The sequence below is a fragment of the Gymnodraco acuticeps genome, unplaced genomic scaffold (assembly GCF_902827175.1).
Source record: "Gymnodraco acuticeps unplaced genomic scaffold, fGymAcu1.1, whole genome shotgun sequence".
Taxonomy (NCBI): Eukaryota; Metazoa; Chordata; class Actinopteri; order Perciformes; family Bathydraconidae; genus Gymnodraco; species Gymnodraco acuticeps.
In genome coordinates this window covers 65,490-91,612 of record NW_022990587.1, presented here as the reverse complement: position 1 = coordinate 91,612, position 26,123 = coordinate 65,490, and the positions used below count along the sequence as shown (strand labels likewise).

Below are 26,123 nucleotides of genomic sequence, written 5' to 3'. Positions count from 1 at the left end.
GTGTGTGTGTATGTGTGTGTGTTTGTGTCTGTCTGTGTGCGTGTGTGAGTGCATGTGTGTGTGTGTGTGTGTGTGTGTGTGTGTGTGTGTGTGTGTGTGTGTGTGTGTGTGTGTGTGTGTGCATGCATGCGTGTGCGTGTGTGTGTGTGTGTGTGTGTGTGTGTGTGCATGTGTGTGTGGTGTATAAGTAGCAGCTACAGAACTCACCCTGTCATGACGATCAGAGAAGACCTGAGTGGTAAGTTGCTTAAAAAACTCATTCACACTTTTTAAATTCCATTGTTAAGGTGACAGTGAATTTTTGTAAAAACAAAATGGCATGATTAAGTTTTAGTTTTGATATGGTTTAATGAGTTTATTAGGGCTCGGGCACCAACAAAGTAGGAGCATAGGATTATTGAAATCCTTTAAGTTATTATTATTATTATTATTAGCATAATAAATTGCATTTTAAAGGGCCTTGGTGTCCTTAACCTGTTTTTGTTCTTTTAAAGTACATTCAGATTGAACATAGTAAAACAAATGAAATTATAATGTCCGTAAAAAAATAAACATGACTTATAGTGAAAACCACCCTTGAATGATGGGATAGTGACTAAAAGCTTTAGGAATCCAAACTATAACATATAATAAGTACCCTGTATCAAGATTGATGCAAAACAAGTGCAATTTGACCTTTTTTAGAGAGGTTTAGCAACAAAAAAAACACCTCTGGGGTCATTTGGGTGGATTTGCCATATCTCTGGAACCCATTGGTCGATTTTGGTGATTAACATCTCTTTTGAACCGTTAGAGCCAATAGAATCGAGGGGGTTCCTAAATCCATCTAAACATAACCATTGAGGAGTGAGAGTGATGCGCACCCAGTTTGCCCAAACCGAAAGCTATGTTACGCTTTATATGAAAACTTGGTTTATTGCCATAAATGTTGTGATGGATTATCAGTAATCATTTCAAAGTGACACAGAGACATTGGATTAACCTTCAGCAGCGTTTAAATGCGTTGTAATGCCCTTGAACACAACCTTTGATCAGAAAACAGAAAAGGTACATATTTGCGTTTTGGCCCCGTAAAGTGAAGTTGTGTGTTGTCTTTGCTGGCTTTCCCTGCGGCGAGCTTTGGTTGCACAGTGATGAGCATGATACCATTGGAATCTGTGGAATCTCAGCTTTCATATGATATCAAGTATGTGCAGATTGCATGAAGTATAGAATATTGCTACCTTGAGATATGTGCTAAGTGCGTTAGCACTCTTTTGCTTAGTGTGTTAGAGTTGTGTTTTGTTTAGGTACAAATTGTTCATATCGTCAGTTAGCTGAGTTTCTTCCTGTTAAGTGGGTATGACACAGTAATAGGTTGTTAAATGTTAAGAAGCCCTGAGGCACAGTTTTGTGAATATTGTTGTGTTTTGCCCCCGCCGGCGGCGGCATGGGGTTTAACAGGTTAAAAGCTGGATTTGATTGGCACACTTGTCAGGACTGGGATATTTAAGGGGTCTTGATCTCACGCGATGGCAAAAAGACTCTATAGCGGCCCATAAAATGATGCTACAAATCAGCCCCTCCTTGTTCTTTGACCTACAGATATGACATTTGGTAGGAATATGTAGCATGGGGAAACGTTCAAAGAAGCCCCAGGGTGTCATATCATTAACCCAACAGGAAGTCAGTCGTTTTGAATTTCATGTGCAATTTCTGACCATATTTTAAACTTTCGCGTGCTATATTTGAACAAATGTTATCCAATCAACTATCGTTACATTTTGGCAGGTACCATCTTAAGACCTTGTGGATCAAAACATATCAAAAGCTTTACTCTACATCGAACGCCCTCCCCACGGTGTGGCGGTTAAAAGTGCAGGAAGTTGCGGTTAGTAGAGCAAACATTCTTTAATATGCTCCAGATTTCTCATGGATGATAAGAGTCCAGGCATGAAGACATCTACACGTTAATATTGACGTATATACATAGTGCTATCACAGTTGATTATTCAGACCTCTCAAAAATGTTGTCTTAATAGCATCATGGGGAAAGCTTTATAGTTACATTTGTGCGTTAGCGTAGAACCCCTCTACATTGTCAAACTTCAATCAGTCCCGCCCTGGAGACATCTATACAGAAATCTTTAATCATAGTGTCACAGCAGGAAGTTACTGTTGCTAGACTTTGGCTTACAGCTCTTGGCAGGTAAACTAGATCACCTTCATATTTAGTCAGCTCAATGTTAAGATATTCCCCTTGGCAGACTGCGAAGCTTGTGCGCTTTTTTGGAACGCCAGATGAGAGTCCCAGTCTGAGGACTTTCAAAGGTCGACATCAGGTCAGAGTCATAGTGCCACTGACTGGCAACACAAAGTCAGCATAAAGAACATCATCTGATTTACATTTCAATTTGTGTTCTACACGATGCTCTTTGTTAAAAGTGTATTATCTAGATTCTAGCGCCACATAGTGGACAGCGGAGGTGGAGGACTTACAATATGTCATTTTCAGTGCATTAAACTCAATGCAATAGGTAGGGTGGGGTTATGCGAAAGTATTTTATTTAGTACATGTAGTGTGATGTGCAGACTACGATATACAAATAATATAATAAGAAACAGTTTTTAATTAACTAATCATATTAAATAAATACTTAGTTATTACAATCTATTGACATGTGAAAAACACAGACACAGGAGAATGGATGACTGACTGTTGAACTTTAAAATATAAATACATAGAAGTAAAACTTTGTATTTGCTTTATTTTAGGAATTTGGAGTCCAAAGCGGCATGTTGAAATATCAGCAGCTGGGTTCAAACTGAGACGGGACTGAGAACGGCCAACGGCCAACAGAGGTTTGTTGGAATTCATTGTCAGTAACAGTTTTTGTATTTAATACTAGTTTTTCAGGGAAATAAATGTTTTCACAACTTCCCATGAAAATAATGACCTTATCATGTTATAGATAGTAAATGTACTCATTAAATACATTAAAACAGCAACTATTGATTGGCAAAATAATTCAAGTAATATTAAAATGGAAAGCATTTATTAAAGTTTGACATTAAGTCCTTCTATAAAACTGTCCACACAGAACTTTTATCCTAAAGAACACGGTGACTGCTGGACCATATGATGTGGCAGTATTAAATATACTGGTGAAATGTCATTTATTATTCTGACAAAACTGCATCCACTTTGCTTCTGGCACTCCTGCAAGCCAGCTGATAATAATAATAATAATAAATGACATGTTACTTCAATTTAACTTTTTTTTATGCCTGGAGATTTAGGTTATTAACAGTGTTCTTTTGGGTTCCTATCTTTAATGATACCCTTTCATAGCTAAACACGTCAATCAAACAACAACAAAAAGGGATTTTGCACTCATTATAAACATAATAAATCAATTCATTAAATAAGATCAAACATCTACAGTTTATTCAGATGTGGAAAAACCTTTGAAAAAACTAAAACTTTTAATTGGAGTTTCAGATACATTTGAGTCTAAACCACTGTCCACATGCAGGACTTCTGTCTTACACACAACACGGTTACTTCTGTAACACGATATGGAGCTGAACTGTAATAAACACCCTGCTGAAATATTCATGTTTTTTTTTAACAAAATTGCATTCGCTCTGCTCCCCTTCCATGGAGAAACTTGTCGACCAGAAAACAGATGAAAAAAGGATCTCAGACTGATGCTTTCCAAAGAGCCGTACAAAGACAGGAATGGCATTATATAAATAAATAAAAAAACAAAAGAGCTATGCACTGCAACAAATACACATAACATCGCTATCATAACAGAGGCAAAAGGACACAATTTGCTAATGTGACCAGCCCCACCGGGGAGGGGGGGCTGCGATAATAAAAGGGGGTTAGGATACTTAACGCTAACCTGGGTTCCCCAATACGAGCCCTTAGGACAAGTCACGCAGATAAGAATAAAAGGATGGACAGGGACGCGGCCTCAAGTTCAAATGTTTACAAACGTTTATTATATAAATAATCAAGTAAAAGTTCAGTAACATAAAATGCAGATTACAACTTATTCAGCTTTCCCAGTCGACACACCTAAGTCCCACGATTGAAGGCTGGCTCTGACAAGGAGAGAATAACTCGAATAATTACAATATCACAAATATAGTGATAGTTAAAAAGTGATTCTTCTGGCCAACTGCTGAGGGTTTCCCCAAAACCACAATATCACCACGTGTAGCTGTATTCGATCAACACTCACTGCAAATCACCCATATCTGCATGCAAAAAGTGCCCAGCAAACCACATGCTCCACTCCACAGTATGGCCAGGATCGTCACTGAAGAAGTATAAGCACAGAGACAGTATTAGACCTTGTGGGACAGGGTGGGTCGTTACAAGGAGGGTGCTGTAGCTTTAAAGATTGAAATCACTAGTTTGTACACAATACAACAAACTAGTCAATAAGCAAAACATAGAAGGTAGGCAAAACGGTAGCAAACTAATCCTCTGATGCAAACGCATTCACTCAATCATCACCTCACTGGACACCTCCGCAACGGTGATTCTCTACAGTCTCTGCTGGGGCTGTCAAGAAGCCTGGCGTTTACAGACCACATGTTAACAATTTAGTGGTACACTGAATGTTACAAGTAGTGATGGCAGTTTGACACTGAAGCTTCGAACGGAGCTTCAACCCTGGACTTCCTATTCCATAGAAGCAGTGCTTCGAAGCTTGCTTCAAATCACGTGACATGTGACGTCCGAAGCAGCAACTGCTTCTTTTCCTGAATGAATCAACTGACTGGTTCACGGTCCATTCACGCGATTCAATGCACTGCCTCGTCTCGATTCTGACAGGTGACAGGTTGAAACAGTTTCAAACTTGAGTGCTTCAACACTTTATGACCGCTCTAAACAATGCACAATGTGTGGGTTGTTGTCGTAGTTTGCGTTGTTGCTGTTGAGTTGTTGTTGTTGTTATTGCATTTGATATCATTATAAAGCAAGCCAGGAAGTAAGATAGGTCGTTCTGGGAAACACTTCGAAATGTGGAGAAGTTGTGAACAAAAAGACAATTATCAGTAATATGAAAACAGTTAAATATTTCAAGGAATAGATAGCCCAGTGGGTAGAGCCGGCGGCGATGTCCTCCGCGCAGCGATGTCCTCCACGCAGCTGGTTCAAATCCCGGAATGGACGTATTTTAATCATTGCTTTTCAACTTTAATAACTAATAAAAGGCCCTCTCCGCCCAAAAACATGTCTAGCACTCTCTAGTCTCTTCTCAATAACCCAATATAATAACCCAATACACACAATTATCAATCTTTAATTGCAAATAGAACATGATATTCAGTCTTTGTGTGTGTGTGCATCGAATATTTTTCAAGGCAAAGATACGTTAAACCCACTGCAGCCTTGCACTTCGCCAGGAGAGGTCGCTGTAACTGAAGCTTCGAGAAATGAACCTATTTCCGACACAATTGTCCAAGTGGTTTGACGCTTCATTAAAAGCTTCATTTTGCCATCACTAGTTACAAGTCCTAACAGCAGCTTCACATACCTCGTATAGGGGGAATACACGCCTCATAATAGTCACAGCTGATTTGGGTGAGGAGTGAGTGGGCATTTAAAGTGTGGCTGGAGATGCTGAACTACGTACAGCTGCGGCGTTTTCCTTATATGGAAGGGCCAGCTGACTAAAGAAGGGGGGAGGGTCTTAAAGGGCCAGTGGCGGCCCAGCCACATGAATAAATTATCTGACAGCTAATCTAGAAAACAGTTTACTTTATTTGAAAAGGCACAACATTCAAAAAACTTTAGAATTTCATGTCAGGACCATAAGGAAACTAATACATAATCTTTAACATAATATCTAAGACATCTTTGCCAGGTTTTAAAGTTCACAATTGGTAATGAAAATGTTTAAATGTAATTATCAGAGAGGGCTTAAAGGTCCCCTGTCATGCAAAATGCACTTTTAGATGTCTTTTCTACATCACCATGTGTCCCCGGTGTGTAAGGAGACTCACAAAGTGTCCGGAAATAAAACCCTGAGCTGATCCAGATTTGCTGCTGTCATGACATAATATCGGAAATGTGGGCGGGCTGTTTGGTATTTTGAGCAAAAGCCTTCAGAGACACATTCAGTATAGCTTTAATGGCTTATTTGTAAGCAGGTTTAACATGTATATTATGCTTTATACATAGATTGGTTTGCCATTTTTGTAAAGACCGATTTAAAAGACAATTATTTGGGATGAGCTCTAACTACTCTTACTATTGCATTTGTAATCAATAGAAACTATTCAAAAATGTAGATTAGAAAGATTTTCCTTATTCAAATAGTTGTTGCTTCTTGAGATCATATAAGTGCCCTACATAAATGTCATATTAGTCATAGAAAAATGTTCCTGTATTTTTTTTCATCATGCACAAGTAGCAAAAGGGAACACATAATAGTGCTTCAGTTGAGTGCTACATCCTATACATTTTCATTTTGTACATGTCGTCTTTTACAGATGTGGATCTGAGAGCACTCCATTCACTTGAAGAGCAGAAGACACACTGTTGTTGCACAGACCACAAGTCTAAAAGGTTTTCTGATTAGAATGAACTAGTACCTATTTGGAGGCCAGGTCCAGGTATCACCTGATTTTAAATTCATTACTTCAAAAACAAAATAATGTCTGGATTGTTTTCCAAGAGCCCCAGCCGACTTGCTGATGCAATTAAAGAAAAAAGCAAATTGATAAAATCAGAGACAGGGCCTTCTGTTTACATAATTCCACAGCAAGAACAACAAATCGATGAAAAAGGGTGCAAGAAATTCAGTTTTGGGAAAGAGTCCAAAACTGTTAAAACTAATCGCACCGTAATGGTTCTCGGAGCAACTGGGGCTGGGAAGTCAACTCTCATCAATGGGATGGTCAACTACATTCTAGGTATTGAATGGGAGGATCCATATCGCTTTAAGTTAGTTGACGAGGATCAGTCGAGATCTCAAGCTGAGAGCCAGACCTCTGAAGTCACTGTGTACAAAATCAACCACCAAGAGGGCTTTAAAAGCCCCAGCTCTCTGACCGTTGTTGATACTCCAGGTTTTGGAGACACAAGAGGAATACAAAGAGACAAGGAGATCACAGAACAGATACGTAATCTCTTCTCCTCCAAAAATGGCATCAGTGAAATTGACGTTGTGTGTTTTGTAGCTCAGGCTTCTTCAGCTCAGCTCACACCGACACAGCAGTATGTGTTTGATTCTGTGCTCTCAATCTTTGGCAAAGATGTGGCAGAAAACATCCAGGTTCTGGTGACATTCGCAGACGGCCAACGCCCACCAGTTCTGGAGGCGATCAAAGCTTCAGGCGTCCCATGTCCTAAAACAAAAGACGGGCTGCCAGTTCACTTCAAATTCAATAATTCTGCCTTGTTTGCACAGAACAAATCATCTGCTGCTGCTGACTCCAGTGGAGAGGAGGAAGAGGGAGGCTTTGAAAAGATGTTCTGGGAAATGGGGGCAAAAAGCATGAAGAAGTTCTTTGTTGCTTTAGATAGGATGACAACCAAAAGCTTGACAATGACAGAGGAAGTCCTCAGAGAAAGAAAGCAGCTTGAGATCTCAATTGAAAATGTGCAAGAGCAGGTTAAAGTAGGGTTAGCCAAGCTTGAGGAGATAAAAGAGACAACTGCACAACTTAAACTGCATGAAGCAGAGATCAGCAGAAATGAGACATTTGAGATTGAAGTAGTCTTCATGAAGCCTTTTCAAAAAGATGTATCTGGCACTGGAGACTTCATCACCAACTGTCAGGTGTGTCATGTCAGCTGCCACTGGCCATGTCCACATCCAAACGATGCAGATAAAAGGAAGTGTGCAGCAATGGGACCAGATGGAAACTGTACCCAGTGTCCAGGCAAATGTCATTGGAATCAACATTTTAGCCAGAAGTACAGATGGGAGTATAGGGAGGTTAAAGAAATGCTAACATTGGATGATCTGAAACAAAAGTACCTGGAAGCCTCAAAGGCTAAGGGAACTGTTCAGGAAGTGATCGACCGAATGAAGGTTGAATATCAGCGTCATCAGACTGAAGTTAGGGAGATGATGGAGAGGTCTGCTGAGTCTCTAAACAGACAAGGAGAGATCGCACTGAAGCCAAATCCTCTCTCCACTCCAGAGCACATTGACCTGCTGATTGAGGGAGAGAAATCTGAGGCCAAGTCAGGCTGGAAGCAACGAGTCGAGTACCTGCTGGAGGTGAGAGGACAAGCAGAGCTCATGGGCAGTGCCGATTCTAGTCGAATCTACTACTGATCAAGAGTCCTTGTTGGCCATCACAACCAAGTGATGATGGCACAAATACTCATGTTCATGGGTCATTTATTTTAATTGAATTTTCTTACAAAATTATCGTTTAACAGTTTTTTTAATCATGAAAGATTACATTTTTCAAAGCAAGATGGTTAGTCTTGAATAAATGCTGAAGGAGAGCCGAGAGAAGCTCCTCCAGAGTCCATAGGGATCACAAATCCTTTGGATCAAAACCAAACCAAGACCAAACAGATGCCAGCAAGACCAAGAGGAGATCTATCAACGAACTGGAAGACGTCTGTGTTTTCATATCTGAGAGGATCTCACCAGCCCTGGGACCCATCTACTTCCTGTTTGGCATGTGTGTTGCTATGGACCAGGGGGAGCTGCTGCCCCGTGTGAGGCGGTTTGGATCAGCGGTTCTTTAGGAATATGAGAGAACCCGGTCCACCCAGCGCTGAGGTGGAATGCAGTTCAAAGTGAAATGTTGGACTCTTTCCTTCACGACTCTACTCTTTACTCTTCTGCATCGGGTACCTTTACATTTATCACTATAGCTTCATTTTGATTATACTTTACATACTTTGACCTATGTGACATTTTGAATGCAGGGCTTCTACTTGTAACAGTATCTAAACAATGTGGTATCATAACGTTAACCAATGTAAAGAATCTGAATACTTCTTCCGTCACTGATACAACACATGAAGTCCAAATAGACCCGCACTTAGAGCTCTAGTGTTAATCAATGAGTTATAAAGCTTTATTGTTCTCCTGCTCAAACATCTTCCTGCAGGAGCAATCTGCATGTTCTGTTGGACAGGAAGTCAAATGTACCATGTGATGAAATGTGAAAGTGTGATTGTTTTGAGCAGAAATCATTAACGTCCTGAAACCATAATGGTAAGTCCACACAGCGGCGTGCGTTGAAGCTTGCCGGCGGGCGTGTCTGAAACTTGACCAACCAACCAATCACATGAATCTCCCGCCCCTGACACACAAGCAGCGGTTTGATTGGCTAGAGCTTCTACTGGCATATGATTTGATTGGCTGACGCTTCCGCCGAAGCTTCAAAAGTTGAACATTGCTCAACTTTTGCAGCGAGAAACACCAGCAAAGCTACGCTTCGCTCCCACAATGCAGTTCGGCGAATCGTGACGTCACCCCATTCAAAGTGAATGGGCAGAAGCGTTGAAGATTCATCGCACGCCGCTGTGTGGATGGGCCGTTACCACCAATGTAAAACTTTATTAAAAGTGATGTTTATTTTCTATTATGATCATTTACAAATATCAGTTTATTGCTAAATGTTTTTTCTGCTCTTCATGTTATTTTCTTTGAGATTTGTAACTCTACGTGACTTTTGTTAATGTTGATTGTATTGCTGAGTGTCCTGAAATGATACGTGGCTCCTGCTGGATGATAGAGACGTTTCTAAACGTTAAACAATAACTCAGACTAATGGAAAGTTTATTTTAATCAGAACAACAGATATGAGAATAAGGAGATTAAAGAAGATCAACAGCTGAAGGGAAAAATAATAACTTTTAAATCTTGTATTTTTCACATAAAGTTTTGAATTTATTTCCATTGTAATCGGTTTACTCTGTTGTTGTTTTAACGGGTTATCAGCTTCCTGCTTAGTTTAACATTTTTACTATTAGTTTAATATTCTTTGAGTTTTAAAACATTATACCTGATACTGATGTGTATTGATTAGCATTTACTGACAGATGGAGAAATCATTCATTAACAATAAATGTAATTTTGTCTCAAATGTTTTTGGCCTTCTTTATCTCCTCGTTTCAAAGTCTCTAAAGCATTTACCCAAATACTGAAGCTCAGTTTAGAGGTACTTGTACTTTACTTGAGTATTTCCATGTTACTTTATACACTGAACAAAAATATAAATGCAACACTTTTGTTTTTGCTCCCATTTTGCATGAGATGAACTCAAAGAGCTAAAACATTTTCTATGAACACAAAATAACCATTTCTCTCAAATATTGTTCACAAATCTGAAAAGTCTGTGATAGTGAGCACTTCTCCTTTGCCGAGATAATCCATCCCACCTCACAGGTGTGGCATATCAAGATGCTGATTAGACAGCATGATTATTGCACAGGTGTGCCTTAGATTGTACTATATCGGCATGTTTAAGCTAGGAACTAGAAGAGGACCGCTGGGCTCACATCAGGGAATGCATGACTGCTGGGATTTTTGTGCTAATCTGCCTAGTCACGGGACGGCGGGGGAAATAGGTGAACATGTGACAAAGCAGCATTATAAACGACAAGTCAATATTAGGAAGGCCCCAGGTCCTGACCATATTTGTGGGCGGACACTCCAGTATTGTGCTAGCGAACTCTGTGGTGTTTTCCAGCATATATTCCAATTGTCACTTCAGAATAGCCAAATTCCTGATATGTGGAAATCCTCAACTGTAATTCCCATCCCTAAGAAGCCTCATCCTAAAGTCCTAAACGACTTCAGACCGGTGGCTTTAACGTCATTGGTAATGAAAATGTTTGAAAAAATTGTTAAAGGCCTTGTCATGTCAGTAATAGGTGGTGAACTTGATCCACTACAATTTGCGTATCAGGCAGGGAGAGGCGTAGAGGATGCAAAGCTTTTTATACTGCACACCCTCCACAAACACCTTGAAAAGCCAGAAGCCCATGCCAGGCTTTTGTTTGCTGACTTTTCTTCAGCATTTAACACAATGCAGCCGCATCTCCTGGTGGAGAGCCTATTATGTCATTTTAAACTGCCCGATCAACTTGTTTTATGGATTTTAAACTTTCTAACTAATAGAGAGCAGAAGGTGTTTGTCAATGGACGCCTCTCTGACTCTGTCATCACTTCCACAGGCTCGCCTCAAGGATGCGTTCTTTCGCCCCTACTTTTTATAATGTACACTAGGGCTGTGCATCTTCACTGGTCTTACGATTCGATTCGATTATCCTGTCAACGATTCGATTCAATTCGATATCCCGATGCATCACGATTCATACCAATGCGTTGCATCCTCAATTTTCTATATTACTGCACATGGCTTATTTTTCATCAATGTTGCATGCAGTAAATACATATGAACTCTTTTTATTATTTAGAAAGCGCTTCAGAAATCAATAACATAAATGTCTTGACATTAATTTATAAACCAAAATAAATGAATTGTATAGGTCTAGCCTCCCTATATCTGTGTGTGAAGTTGTTCCATCCTCAAAAACAAAAAAATAATGCTTCTGCAGTCTAGCTGCAGCTTCTAGCAACGGTCTTCTGTTAAAGAAAGGACACTGAATGTCCTGAATGTGGCATCACACACAGGACTTGAGTCTGAACAGCAGACAACAGGAGTATTTACAACAGCATATAACAACTAAAATACTGCATGTGGGTGCACACTTACATTCTCTGCCTTACTGTTACATAAATCCCATGAATGTATGAGATTAAATTAGCTTCATCATCTCAATCAGTGATTAAGTGAATAATAAAGTTTCTATCGGGTCACTATCAGCCTGTCACTCATTATTTTCAGGGAGGGGGCGGGGCTTGGAGGAACGGAGAGGAGACGTTGATCGCGGAAGCTTTTTTCCTCCTGCCTTCACAAACTTCACACACGTATATATCGTCTGAAAATTGCTAGAGGACATTCATACTCTGCAATCCAAGACTTAATTAAATCCACCAAAAACCTGACATGATTGTAACGCGATTATTTTTGAAAAACATAAATCCCTGTGCCGCAGCGACACGGAGTGATTCAGAGCGGGTCCTTCTGCTGTTGGTTCTGGACTGGTGTTCTTGTGTTGGTGGATAAAGCAGACTGCTCCGTGTTTGGTGTTGCTGTGCCGCTGTCACGTCTGTTCCCTGATCTCTGCGTCACCGACCGATTTGATATTAAAGTGACAGAAAAAAAAAACGTTATAGTAAAGCCGCGGCCGGAAATCAGGAAGCAACATTACTACGCTATAACCGATTATCTTCCGTCACTGCATCGAGACCGAATCGTCCACGTCCGCATCGCAATGCATCGTAGAAACGATTATTTTCAACACCCCTAATGAACACTGATAAATGCAGGAGCATGCAAGACAACAGCTACCTGGTTAAATTCTCTGACGATACCGCCCTCTTGTCCCTCCTTAGCGGCTCAGAATCAGGCGTGCGCTCTTGCCGATTTTATTTCCTGGTGTGATGACAGTTTTCTGGATTTAAATGTCTCCAAAACCCAGGAATTGATCATTGATTTTAGACGTCACAAGGATGTTCCTAAGGAGTGCATCATACACAATGACAAGGTAGGAATTGTCACATCATACAAATACTTGGGCACCTTTTTCGATGACCACCTCAAATTTGATGTGAATACTGAGTGTATTTTGAAGCGGGGTCAACAGAGAATGCACCTTCTTCGCAAACTGAACTCTTTCTCTGTCAGGCCCTTCATTCTTTGTCGTTTTTACCAAGCATTCATTGAGAGCCTTATTTGTTTTTCTTTTATCTGCTGGTTCTATAGCCTTACACTGAAAGACAGGAACAGCATGAACAGCATTGTTAAAACCTGCTCCAAGATCATCGGCGTGAAACAGAGAGACTTAAATTCCTTCTGTAACCAACAGATTCTGCGGAAAGCAGAGAGCATTCTGAACTCTCCAGGTCGTGTTCTTTCACATGAATTTCGTCTGTTGCCATCAGGGCGAAGATATGCTCTACCTGATCAAAGGACTAATCGCTTTTCTAAATCATTCATCCCTTCTGCACTCAAACTTTGACATTCTTGAAAAGGCTTTTAACTTGATTATTTATCTATTTATTTATTATTGTGATGCTTTGAACTATTTATCGTGTAAATTGGAATTATTCACATCTGTGCTCCCGGGTGTATCTGTGTGTTTTTTTTCTTTCTCTTCTTGTATGTTCCTGCCTGTGTACATGACATAAGCTGCTGCTCATAACCAATTGCCCCTTGCGGGATTAATAAAGTTGTTGATTGATTGATTGATTATAAAGTTAATAGCTTAGAGAAATAAAGCTTACAATAGTCCACATTCGTTTCCCTCCCCCCGTCACACACACAGGAGAGCGCCGCAGTGTTCACTCGCGTTTGTTCTCTGCTTCAGTAGGAGGTTGCTAATTGCAAGCTAATAATGCTACCGTCGACGTCGACTCATACACCATAATCCACAACCTTACATTTTAATAAGATACCAGTTTCAAGATACCATTTATTTAATTTCTCCTTTTCGCATATTGTAAAAACAACTCACCTCTGTCCTCTCTGTCCCCTCTGTCCCCTAATGCGCCTCCTGTTCGTGTCGAATGTAGGTCTACTCTCCTGTAATTCAAGTTTACTCATCAGTATAGTTGCAATGGTGAAATTCGACATAAAAAACGATTTCAAATTTGATTAAAAAGTTACAGATACAAGATATACACATTAAGTAAAATAATTACCATTTACAGAAATTGTTCATGGTTACTGTACATCAACCGCAAAACATTCATTTCAAACTTACCGCTTCGGTTAGAAAAATGTCTGTCGAAGGTCTTGGATGGCGCTCCTTTGCCGGAAATTGAGGGGTGTGGTCAATTCAATACTCGGGGTGTGAGAGTCCTCACAACGACCAAAATTGACACCAACACTTTCAGGAAAAAACTCTCTGAGTGATAGCTTGACTAAACTAAGTGTTAAAATAACACTGAACCCTGCTGATTAACACTAACACTGAAAATATAACACTGGCACATTTGCTGTGTAGGAACAACCCAAAACCCTGCATTCTTGGAACGCAATGCCCTAGTAGGACAGTAGGGTATAATGAGTTCTTTAAGGTAAGATGGCGCCTGCCCATTAAGGGCTTTGTAGGCGAGAAGAAGCATTTTAAATGATATCCTGTGTTCTGTAGGGAGCCAGTGTAAGGCAGCCAGAACAGGAGTAATGTGGTCCCTTTTCCTAACTCTGGTTAGTACACGAGCTGCAGCATTTTGAATCAGCTGAAGCGACTTGACTGACTTCTTGGTACACCCTGATAATAAAGAGTTACAATAATCCAGCCTTGAAGTAACAAATGCATGGACTAGTTTCTCTGCATCGTTTTGAGGCAAGATATGCCTGATTTTTGCAATGTTACGTAGATGGAAGTAGGCGGTCCTTGAAATTGATTTTATGTGGGCGTTAAAGGATAAATCCTGATCAAATATAACACCAAGATTCCTTAGAGTCTCACTGGAGGCCAAATTAATGCCATCCATAGTTAGTATATCTTTAGATCATTTGTTTCGTAGATTCTTTGGGCCAAGTACAATAACTTCAGTTTTGGTCGAGTTTAACATCAAAAAGTTTAAGGTCATCCACGTTTTTAAGTCCTTGAATTTTATTTAGATGATTAATTTCATCAGGCTTGATTGATAAATATAATTGAGTATCATCCGCATAACAATGAAAGTTTACAGAATGACTCCTTATAATATTGCCTGTCAAGTTTCCTCTGATTTTGGTGTAGCTTCCCCACTTGAAAGGGACCAGAGGCATCTACTGGACTTTGATGAACAGGATTCCACTCTAATGACACATATTTTCTTTTTAGACTCTTTATTTAGCAGTTCACTTAAGTCTCTTTGCTGACTGGGTCATTTTATTCAGGTGAAAAACCTTTGAAACACAAGAAAGATGCATTTTAGAACTTTGTAAATTATCAAAATAAATAAATCATGTAAACATAGCATGTAACCAATACTTTCGTTTGGCAACTGCTGCCTTAATTTTGAATATGTCACACACTGGTTCAGCAGACTAAGCACAGAAATCTTCATTTTAAAACATAAAAACGTTTCTTTTAAAATCTCAGCAGATTTAATTTAAGCCCTCCCACTATTTTCCAAGAGGGCGTTGCCAGATTTTCAATTTCAGGATTTAACCATGAGATGGCGCTTCATTCGCAAATACAGAAAGACAAGTTTCATGGACTTTCAGTACTTCAGTTGTGTTTTAGTGAAGAGCATTTGAACACATATTTGTTATGGTTTTCGCAGGCTACTACAGTATAACGGAAAAACATCAATATTTTAGATCAAATAAAGTATATCTAATCTTGTAATTCAATAATATATAGTCTAGATCAGTGACGTGCGGTGAGGTTCATGGCTGGTGAGGCACTGACTCTTTCAGAGTCAGATTTACAAATATTATATTTTGACCTTAATCGAAATGTTCGGTTATTTTCAAAAGCTTTGTTAGTCTGATGCTTCGATTCATTTTAAACAGACCGTTCAACAAAAGGATACCCACAATTTAAATATTGGATTGTTCTTTCTTAGTAAGATCCCATGTTCATTACAATTGTGGTCTTACCTTGACTTGAAGATGAAGTCCATGCTCTCCTTCTGGACAACAATCTCTATTACTTTTTTGTAAAAGTCCTCCTTATCTTCCTCTAGTTTCAAAAGTCTAGCTTGTCGTTTGCATCTATACCGTCTCTGCGTAGAATAACAGTAGCAACAAGAACCTGTGGGCTCACTTGCGCCCCCTTCAGTGCGGCAGAGGTTATGGGTGCCTCCCCTGGTGCTTTTTTCATTGCCGTTGTATGATGAGACCAGCGAGCCTAAATATCATATATACGTGAAATAAGTTATTTAGAGACTATGGATGGCGAGGATAAATGTAATAAAGGGATCTACAAACATTACATTGGTGACATACAGTGAGATGGTGCAGGCATGCGCTTAGGGCCCGCTTTCCAGACAGTTTCTGTGGGGTGACGCATTCTGAGGTGAGGCAGAGCTCATCTGTGCCTCACCTCACCCCACAGTAACCAGTGTTGCCAACTCCTTAGTAAGGAAAGTAGCTATTGGCTGTCCGAAAAGTCGCCAGAAGTCCCTAAATGACGTCATTGCCTAATTTGCATATCATGCAATGGCGGTAAAAAAACGTTCCACCCCCTTCAAGGAGGATCAAAACTTGAGTAAATCCAGACGACAGTAGATCAGAAATGTCTCTATTAGAAAAAGTAGAAAGCAGAAATAATTTTAGTAGTTTTTAGTAGAAATCTCCCTTACAATAAAGGCAGTATAGTATGCCCGTGTGACATCTCCAATAAATGGCTCCTTCAACCATCCTTTAAACTCAGGGTTTGATTCCCACTCCTTTCTGTACTTTTGTGAATACAGTTTAGACCAGGGTAAGCCAACACGGTGCCGTCGCATGCAGGGGCAATGTGAGTCGCCCGCCGGGCATGTTCTAAAAATAGCTCGCCAAGCAAATCCAAAATGTATAAAATACACAAAACAAAAAAGGAAAGGTAATTAAAAGAATCTACGAAACCTAAATCATAGCGAACTCTATCTACTTACTACAACTCTATATCTATCTAATACCCCCTAACCCCCCAAAATGAATATCGACCAATCACGTGCTTGCTTGATTTGCGGGACCAGCGTTGCAGTCGGGAAGAAAAGCAATGTGGCACCTCACCACTTCATAAGGAGTTTGACCGTGATTTCCCTTCTGGCAGAATCTACACAACACATCAGCCCCATTGAACAGCCTAGTCGTGCCAGCCTATACAGCACATGAGGGGCAGAGTTTTACTCTGTGTGTTGCAACCTGCATATATATTTATTGCACTTGAAGCACACACACACACATGGCGTAATTTCCACTGGGGACAGGGGGGACACTTTTCGAAATCCCGTTTGTGTCCCCCCACTTTACAAATATGTTTATTATTGTTTTTTAACGCAAGCCGTCATCGCCACGGAGGAGCACACAGCCTCTGTGAGTGTGAGAGAGAGAGAGAGAGTCTCCAAACACCAGAAAAGTCCCTAATAACACCATTACAAGTCGTTAAATTAGTCGTTAGTCGCTTTTGACAAAAATAAGTAGCCGGAGGGTTTGGAAAGCCGCCGAATTTAACGAGAAAGTCGCCAAGTTGGCAACACTGACAGTAACTGGCTTGAGCGCGCTCACAAAATAAGTGCCCGCGCTACATTAGTGCCCGCGCTCCAGTAAGTTACTGTGGGCTTACGTGAGGCAGAGCTCGTCCCTGCCTCACTCCTCATCGCTCCCATGTAGTTGTAGCGGAGCTCGGCCAATTTGCTGATTTTGACTATAAAAAGCGATTGGAATCATACATAAATCACAGTTACAACACAGATCAGTGGAGACATGTTATTATTATTACTATTTAGTTTTTCTTTAGTTGTTTTTCCGTTACATTGGAGTATGACAGGTGAGGCTCTGCCTCCCCTGCCTCCCCTGACTGCACGTCGCTGGTCTAGATATATTAAATAATCATAATAATAATGTAAATGTTACACTTCTTTATTTGTTATGCTCATAGTTTACCTTTACTATCGTTTGCTTTAATATGCAGTATATTTTTTGTAATATTTTGTTTGGTGTTTGCTTCCTCCTGCTCCCTTTCGGACACATACTGTAAGGATTTGCAGTACTCCCTCCTTCTGCTTCCCTTTTTGTTTGTTGTCTGTTGTTGTCAGTCTGTCTGTGTTTGTCTCCCGGGCTGGGCGTGGCTGACCTACTTCTGGTTCCCGCCAATTCATCTCCGCAGCTGCTTCTCATTCATCCTGATCATCTACTCATCCACACCTGCTTATTAACCCGGTCTCCTCATCCAGTCTTCACCAGTTCGTCGTCAAGATTACACTGGTAAACGAATTGCTTTCTAGCCTAGCACAACTCTGGAATCAGTTTTTTGTCTTACCTGTTTGTCTCTCTATTCAGAACCCATCATCACCTCCTCCGCTAGCCACGTCCAGCCACTTCCTCGTCGGATTCATCCGCTCTCCACGCTACCAGCTCAAGCCTGCTCGCTCCCCTCGGCTCTGAAACCCCCACACTCCTGTCCGGTTGGACAAACCCTAACTCCTGCTCCAACCTACTCGCTCTCGGGAGTGTAAAGACACAGGCTCAACCCTCCTTTCATCTGCCTGGCGATATCCCCAGCTCACTCCGGAGCCTCGGCTGAGGATCCCCATTCCCTCGCTTTTTTATCCCCTTTTCTGGACTATATTAACAACAGTTAGTATCCCCTGTCACGATTTGTAATTAAAACCTTTAGCTGCTAACTCCTGTTTTTCTGTCCGTGTTTTGTATTGTGGGTTCAGTCCTGAAAAGCGATCACGGAGCTTAACACATACTGTATGATTTATTATTATTATTAATATGAAGATATTATTAAGATAAGATGTTACTTTATTGATTGAACATTTTAGTTTAGAATGTGCTGTCCCACGGTAACTCAGAAGGCTCACAGGTCAGATTCCGACCATTATTTAAAACAATAGGTGCTTTCACACCGTCTACAGTTTGATTTGTATAGAGGGAGCTCTGGCTGAATGGCCGGCGATTAGGTGTGGCGCATTTATCATTAGGTGATCAGAGCTGTCTGCTGTCAGATTTCATTTAAAAAACAGGTCTGATTTTAAGATCCTAAAATAAATACAAATAGCCTATTGTAGTGCCGTGAAAAGAGAGTCGGAGGCGGTGTATTAAGAATGGAGTTCCAATCTTTATTATCCATTACTTTCAGAGAGGTTAACACATGCACTGCTCTGCCTGATGAGCTAGCAGGAATGGCAGCTAAAGCTACAGGTGTTCCCCACTAAAGGGTCCGTGTGGCAACACAATAAGCAAGGTGAATTATGTCCAATAACGTGTCACCACACAAGCCCCCCCAGAATTCACACATAAACAAAATCAGCATGGCGGGGAGGAACGACACGCCGACCCCCACGACTCCTGAGCACGGGAGTCGGAAAAGTGACTCCCGCCTGTGCGGCCCCCGGAAGGGGAGGGACCGGAACAACAGGTCTTAAATCCGTGACAGGGGACGAGGCCGGGGGGCGGCCCCGTCGCGGAGGTCGAGCCAGCACCACAGGCTGGTCCAAGTCCAGGTGAGCAGCCTTCACCCGGTCCACCGAGACGTGCTCGGCCTTGCCACCCAGGTCGACCACCAGGTGCTTGTCCCCGTGCTCCAAGACCCGGAAAGGCCCATCATAAGGGGGCTGCAGGGGGCCTCTGTGCGCATCGTGCCGGATGAACACGTGCTCCGCCGAGCGGAGCTCTGCGGGAACCTGGGACACCTGAGTACCGTGCTGAGTAGTAGGGATCGGAACAAAGGCCTCAGCGGCGTCACGCAGGAAAACCCGCTGGGCCGACGCCGACCAGGGAGCCGATGCATTTGGGAGGAAATCCCCCGGAACTCTCAGCGGCTGACCGTAGACCATCTCCGCTGTAGAACACTGCAGATCTTCCTTAGGTGCGGTCCTCAGGCCCAGCATCACCCAGGGCAGCTTGTCGACCCAGTTACCGTCCGTAAGGCCGGCCTTGAGGGCCGCCTTCATGGAGCGATGAAAGCGCTCGCAGAGACCGTTAGCCTGAGGGTGGTAAGCGGTAGTCCTGTGCAGCTTAACCCCCAAACCGCCTGCCACAGCGTTCCAGAGCTCGGACGTGAACTGAGAGCCCCTGTCTGAGGAAATGTCTGACGGGGTGCCAAAACGACACACCCACGTTGCAATGAAGGCCCGGGCAAAGTCTGCGGCTGATGTCGAAACGAGCGGAACCGCCTCCGGCCAACGGGTCGTCCTGTCCACCATGGTGAGGAGGTAGGAAAACCCCTGAGAGGAAGGCAACGGACCAACCAGGTCAATGTTGACGTGATCAAACCTCCTCTCAGGCACCAGGAAACGCTCCAACGGGGCCTTCGTGTGGCGGTGCACCTTAGCGCGTTGACAAGCCACGCACTCCCTGGCCCAAGTCCTCACGTCCCTTTTCAGTCCTTGCCAAACGAACTTCGCCGCTACCAAACGGACCGAAGGTTTAACGCCGGGGTGTGACAGGCCGTGCACAGCCTCGAACACAGGACGCCTCCAGCTGGCAGGGACGACAGGCCGCGCCAGGCCCGTAGAGACGTCACACAGGAGAGTAATGCCCGCGTCGCCGAACACCACGTCCTCCAAGCGCAGCCCCGCGCTCTCCACCTTCAGGGCCTGGACGCCGGGATCTGTGACCTGGTCTGCCGCCATGCGAGTATAGTCCAGGCCCAACTGGACGGCACCGATGACGACCCTGGAGAGGCAATCAGCAACCAGGTTTGACTTGCCAGCCACGTGCTTAATGTCCGTAGTGAACTCCGATATGTAGGACAGCTGCCGCTGCTGACGTGCCGACCAAGGCTCCGCCACTTTTGACATGGCAAAGGTGAGCGGCTTGTGGTCGACAAACGCCGTAAATTCACGGCCTTCCAGCATGAAACGGAAGTGCCGCACGGCCAAATAAAGTCCGAGGAGCTCCCGGTCAAAGGCGCTGTATTTGCGTTCTCTAGGCGTCAGCTGGCGGCTGAAAAAGGCGAGCGGCTGCCAAGCGCCCTCCACCCACTGCTCGTGCACTGCGCCGACCGCGTAGTCTGACGCGTCCGTGGTGATGGAGATGGGAGCCGTAGATGATGGGTGTGCCAGCAAAGCCGCCTGAGCCAACGCGGTCTTGACCTCAGCAAAAGCGCCGTCCGCCTCTGCTGTCCAGTCGATCTCCTGGACGGGGGTCTTGCCTTTCAACGCTTCATACAGCGGCCGCATGATGTGTGCGGCCCGGGCGATGAAACGGTGGTAGAAAGTCACCATCCCCAGAAACTCACGGAGCGACCGGGCTGTGAGCGGGCGAGGAAACGCCGCAACAGCCTCCACCTTCGCTGGCAGAGGTGTCGCACCGCCCTTGGTGACGCGGTGCCCCAGGAAATCGATGTCCGACACCCCGAACTGGCACTTTGCAGGATTGATGATTAATCCGTGTTCGTTGAGCCGTGTGAAAAGGGCTCGGAGGTGGGACAGGTGCTCCTGCACTGAAGCGCTGGCGACGAGTATGTCGTCGAGGTAAACAAACACAAACGGCAGGTCCCGCAGCACCGAATCCATCAGGCGCTGGAACGTCTGAGCGGCATTCTTGAGTCCAAAAGGCATCCGCAGGAACTAAAAAAGTCCAAAAGGCGTTATCACTGCTGTCTTGGGAATGTCCAGGGGGTGCATGGGCACCTGGTGGTATCCACGCACCAGGTCCACCTTGGAAAACACCCCCGTACCGGCCAGATGCGCCGAAAAGTCCTGAATGTGCGGCACCGGATAGCAGTCAGGCGTAGTGGCGTCGTTGAGTCGGCGGTAATCCCCGCACGGGCGGAACCCGCCGTTCGATTTGGGAACGACGTGCAGGGGGGAAGCCCAAGGACTGTCGGAGCGGCGGACAATGCCCAGGCGCTCCATGGTTGCGAACTCCGCCCTCGCTACAGCCAGCTTAGAAGGGTTCAACCGCCGGGCCCTGGCGTAGACAGGAGGCCCTCCGGTAGTGACGTGGTGTTCCACGCCATGCTTAGTGGTAAGCGCAGAGAAGGTGGGTAGCGACAGGTCTGGAAACTCGGCCAACAGTCTGAGAAACGTGTCTGCACCTGACAGCGAGCTGCCAAGTGTGCACACGAGGGAAGAAAACGTTAAGGCATCCACCAAACGCCTATTCTTAACGTCCACTAAGAGTCCATGAGCACACAAAAAATCCGCTGCGAGGAGGGGAAAAGAAATGTCCGCTGTCACAAAATCCCAGCTGAAACGCTGTCCTCCGATGCACAAACACATAGGCCTCACGCCGTACGTGCGAATGGGACTGCCGTTAGCCGTCGTCAATCGCGGTCCGTGCCCCCCACGGGCGACGTCTTCACTCGACGCTGGAACTACGCTCCGTTGAGCGCCCGTGTCACACAGAAACAGGCTCCCCGAAACGCTGTCGCTGACGAAGAGGAGCCTGCACGTGCCGCCGACGCTCAGAGCCACTACTGAGCGCCGGCCCCTCCGTTTCCCGGGGGTTTGTAGCTGCACGGAGCGATGCATCTCTTCGCCCTTGTCCCGAAACGTGCGTGGTAAACGCACTCTCCGGCGTCTCCACGCCGGCTAGCCACAGCCGTGTCCGGCCTCCGCCACGCTTTCTTGACTGCCGGTGGGCCGCTGAGCGTCGCGGCTAACGTCTCTGCCCCGGGCTGTTGCGTAGCCAGGAAAAAACGATCCGCTTCCTCAGCCAAAGCACGGGGCTCCGTGACAGGCGTGTTGGCCAGCGCCGTCTGTACCCGGGGAGGCAAGTGACGCAGGAAAATCTCCGTGAATAAAATACGGGGATCTTCCCCCCCTAGCAGATTTAGCATTTTCTCCATTTAGGCCATAAGGTGAACCCTGTTATCGTTTCAACCCGCTCCACAGAAGTGAAACTACACAATCTTTAGTTCATAAAAAAGAACGAGTCATGCTTATCCACCAAAAAAAATATCGTCGCTAAAATTCCTGCCAATTCTTCTAGGCACGTAATTATTGGCTGAACTAGACCCTTCGAAGCGTAATAATATCTTGGTCCAAAGTCGTGCCACGGTTCGTCACGTGATCGTGCTACACCAATTGGGTAGCTGCATATTGTCAACAGAAGTGAAAGATGGCGGCCGCCATGGTTACGCTAAACCAGACCAAATGGATTCTAAACAGTGCTGTATGCTTGTTTTATGTCATGTTTTGTCATATGTCTTAATACATCACTAAGTCCGAGGTATTTGCGTTATATACGCGGTATTTGTGAGAGGTTTTACTATCTGGGAACAGAGTTGACCATCGAATCAACATTGACTAGCAGCGTTTATCAGCCAACTCCAGCTACAAACAATTTCCCCACGGGGATTAATAAAGTATATCAAACTCATATTTATCAAACTATCATTCCTGGACTGCCATGTTCACATCGCTAGGTTCATTGGGATTATTCCATTAGACTGAGGACTTTTTGTCTGTCTGTTGTTACCCTGTACACGTTAAATGCACTCTTAAAATAAACATGACTTGATTTCTGCGTCCAAGAAGAAGGTTAACTTGTTACGTTAAGTAATTTAGATCAATAAAATGCAGTACTTCCAGGCTGAAGACTTTTCTTTTTGTTGCTGCTTTTAATTGAACTATTCATATCTTAGACTGCACTGTAACTTTTATCCATGTATTTTTTCTTTTAATGTTTCTTTTATTAGCTTTTCTTTTTAATGACTGATTTTAAATGCCATTTTCTTAATGTCTTTAATTTTTTGTAAAACACTTTGAATTGCCTTGTGTTGAAAAGTGCTATATAAATAAACTTGCCTTGCCTTACTTATACCAATGTCCATTGATTCATTTATTTACTCATTCATCCCTCCACAAATGAAAACAACACTGATGAACCATAAAAACGAGATTTATTACAAATATAAAAGGTATGACATAGAAAACAGTAGAAGGACATGTAATGTAGTATAATTGATTGGTGTCAGGCTGATTGGTGCTGTGATTGCCTCAGCTGGTTAAAAGAGTCCTGCTGATTATACTCTGTTCTAGTACCAAAAACAAACGTATCTATGAGTGATGTGTGAGCGCGTCGGCCAGGCACTAAAACCAAAAGAACAGAAAAGAGCTTAAGAAAGATGGAAAGAAGGCTCTTTTATTCCTATTCCTCACTGTCAGTGTCAGGGCAGTCATCGTTCTCTTCCTCTGTTTCTTTTTTATTTGCACAATTTGAGCAACGACATAAGTCTGTGCAACAGAGTCCTGCAGAGAAGCATGAACATCTGCCTTTCTCACAGGCAGACTCTTTGCAGCTGCAGTGTATCACATGCAACACACTGTCAGGGGCAGGATTTCTTGTCATCCAGGTGACGTGTAAGTTCCCATCCTCTATTTCCCAACCATATCCAGCAGGTGATGGAGCATTCATTTCTCTTTTGAGACAGGACCTCATTATTGCTGCCTGGTAATTTGCCCTTTTGCAGTGCTGATGGAGGGCATCATGAGTAGGGGGAATGCTTAATTCTGGCAAGGCCGATGATGCCATACAGAAAGCCTTGTACCTAGCATCATTTACATGTTCGGCTGCTGGCTGATCATACAGGTGACATACATACCGGCAAAGAAGTGCAAATGTTGATTGCTCCAAGTCAAAGTTAGTACCTAAACTTCTGAAAGCCTTAAGGTAGTCATCTTTCTCACATGCAACAGCAAATGACTTTCTTTTGCCTTTGCCATAGAAAGCGCTTGTGGAGTCACACCCAGAGAACGTGTGAATTCCAATCAAGGCTGAACACACACTGGTTCCGAGAGCTGATGACACCATGGCAATGTCAATGATCCGTGTCCTGTTGCCAGTCCCTGTGAACACATATAAGCTGCATGGCAAATCTGCCTGCAGACTTACAGCAATGACTGCCACATCAGTGTCCGAGCTCTTGATGATGACAGCTTTGTGCTCCTGTGCAGCATGTTGGGCATGTAAAAACACCCGTGTGTCACATTCCTCATGATCACACTGCAGGTCTTCAACAACATCAACAGACTGTACACCCTCCATGACAGTTACACAGTGGCATTGATTTTGATGGGCAATGTACAAGCTGAGGTTTTTACCCACTGTTGTGAGGTCTGCATGTGTCCATGCCACATAAAGGAATTCGGCCAGTGCTTCCTTATTTTTTCCGTCAGAGAGAAACTTCTTCCACTGGGTTGGAGTTCTCTGATCTGGGCTGAAGATTGTTATTAGTTGTGACCCTGCATCAGCTCTACGGGACCGTTCTAGGCTTTTGATGCTGATGGGTGGATACCGGTCAGTGACTAAATCAATGCGTGTACACTTGTGATGCAAAGCAAGTTGGAGTATGCTCTGCAGTATGGTCTCTGCAAGCTCTCCAAATGTTGCTGGTCTGGATGGCATGGCCTGCATGACTGCCATGCCATCAAAAAGAATGGCACCACCTATTGGAACTTTGTCAACCAAGCACTCTCCACCTTTGCTCTGCAATAGATCCATGAGAGCTGATTTGTTTGTTTTGGCAAGTGAACCATCAGCACTTGCTAATGGATATGACACAGTTCCCAAGGAATATGACAGAATTTCCCTCATTTCAATTTTCCTGCTCTGGCCAAGGATGAGGAGCCTGGAAAATAACTTCTTGTCAGCACGCAAAATCACTTCCTTGCCTGCTGGTCAACACTTTGGTCATCTTTCTTCTCAGCAGCTTTCTGCAATTTGCCTAAACGGAAAAAAAGGACAACTCAATGAGTTTGTTGACGTATCTCTCACACATAATTGTACCTTTCAGTTATTCAACCACAGATAATGTGTGTGTCTGTGTGTGTGTGTGTGTGTAGTGTGTGTGTGGTGTGTGGGTGGGGGAGGGGGTTTGCTTACCTGCTTTTAATGTTTCAGCCTTACACAGTTGATCCCTTTGTCGCTTGCCTGCTTTGATGATCATTTTCTCCTTCATCTTGCATATAATGCACAGGGCAGGAAGGACGGGGCCAGAGCCTGCGATTGGCAGGCCTGACCTTGATCGTAGCTTCTCTGTTTGGCTTCGGTACGTGCTGCGAGACGTCGATGGGATGGGCTCGACCTCAAGGTCCTCCCTAACGTCTTGATCTCCCTCACGTGCGAGCCGTCTTTCCACCTTCGTCATGGCCTTTGTGTCGGTAAACCTTATGTAGCATGTGTGGTGGAAGCCAGCGTCCTCAGGAATATCTTCGAACTCGAAATCAAGACAGTGCTTGTGGTTTTCAGCCACCACGTTCCGAGAGTCTCCCTTCAAGCCGAGCGACCGTTGTAAGCTTGTCCTGTACGTATTCCATCTTGTATTGGTAAAACAATCAACCTTTTCGTGCTTCACAGACGTAATATGCATGTAACAATGTTTGTGTGTTGACAATTTTGACTTTTTGAGACTTTCTGGTGCGTTTTCCTCGTCTCCGCTACTCGATGAAACCATGGCGGCCGCCATC

The 26,123-nt window shown here is 43.7% G+C and overlaps 2 protein-coding genes and 1 long non-coding RNA gene across 3 annotated transcripts; 2 read left to right on the top strand and 1 right to left on the bottom strand.

Moving 5' to 3' along the window:
• The first annotated feature begins 204 nt into the window (after nucleotides 1-204).
• LOC117554152 lies at nucleotides 205-10,069 on the top strand. Its single transcript, XM_034228411.1, has 3 exons — nucleotides 205-238; nucleotides 2,755-2,841; nucleotides 6,496-10,069. The coding sequence occupies exon 3, from the start codon at nucleotides 6,660-6,662 to the stop codon at nucleotides 8,289-8,291; it is 1,632 nt and encodes a 543-aa protein (XP_034084302.1). The 5' UTR covers nucleotides 205-238; nucleotides 2,755-2,841; nucleotides 6,496-6,659; the 3' UTR covers nucleotides 8,292-10,069.
• Nucleotides 10,070-17,445: 7,376 nt separating this feature from the next.
• LOC117554149 lies at nucleotides 17,446-18,376 on the top strand. Its single transcript, XR_004570232.1, has 2 exons — nucleotides 17,446-17,961; nucleotides 18,037-18,376. It is a non-coding gene; the product is annotated as an uncharacterized LOC117554149 (long non-coding RNA).
• A 5,336-nt stretch (nucleotides 18,377-23,712) lies between these two features.
• LOC117554150 lies at nucleotides 23,713-25,641 on the bottom strand. The gene is made up of 2 exons (XM_034228407.1): nucleotides 25,540-25,641; nucleotides 23,713-25,381 (listed from the first exon to the last, which is right to left on the bottom strand). The coding sequence occupies exon 2, from the start codon at nucleotides 25,249-25,251 to the stop codon at nucleotides 23,806-23,808; it is 1,446 nt and encodes a 481-aa protein (XP_034084298.1). The 5' UTR covers nucleotides 25,252-25,381; nucleotides 25,540-25,641; the 3' UTR covers nucleotides 23,713-23,805.
• Nucleotides 25,642-26,123: the final 482 nt, after the last annotated feature.

Excerpts from the sequence above, each read along its gene's own strand:
- LOC117554152 (XM_034228411.1), top strand. The coding sequence starts at position 6,660 with ATGTCTGGATTGTTTTCCAAGAGCCCCAGCCGACTTGCTGATGCAATT.
- LOC117554150 (XM_034228407.1), bottom strand. The coding sequence starts at position 25,251 with ATGAGGGAAATTCTGTCATATTCCTTGGGAACTGTGTCATATCCATTA.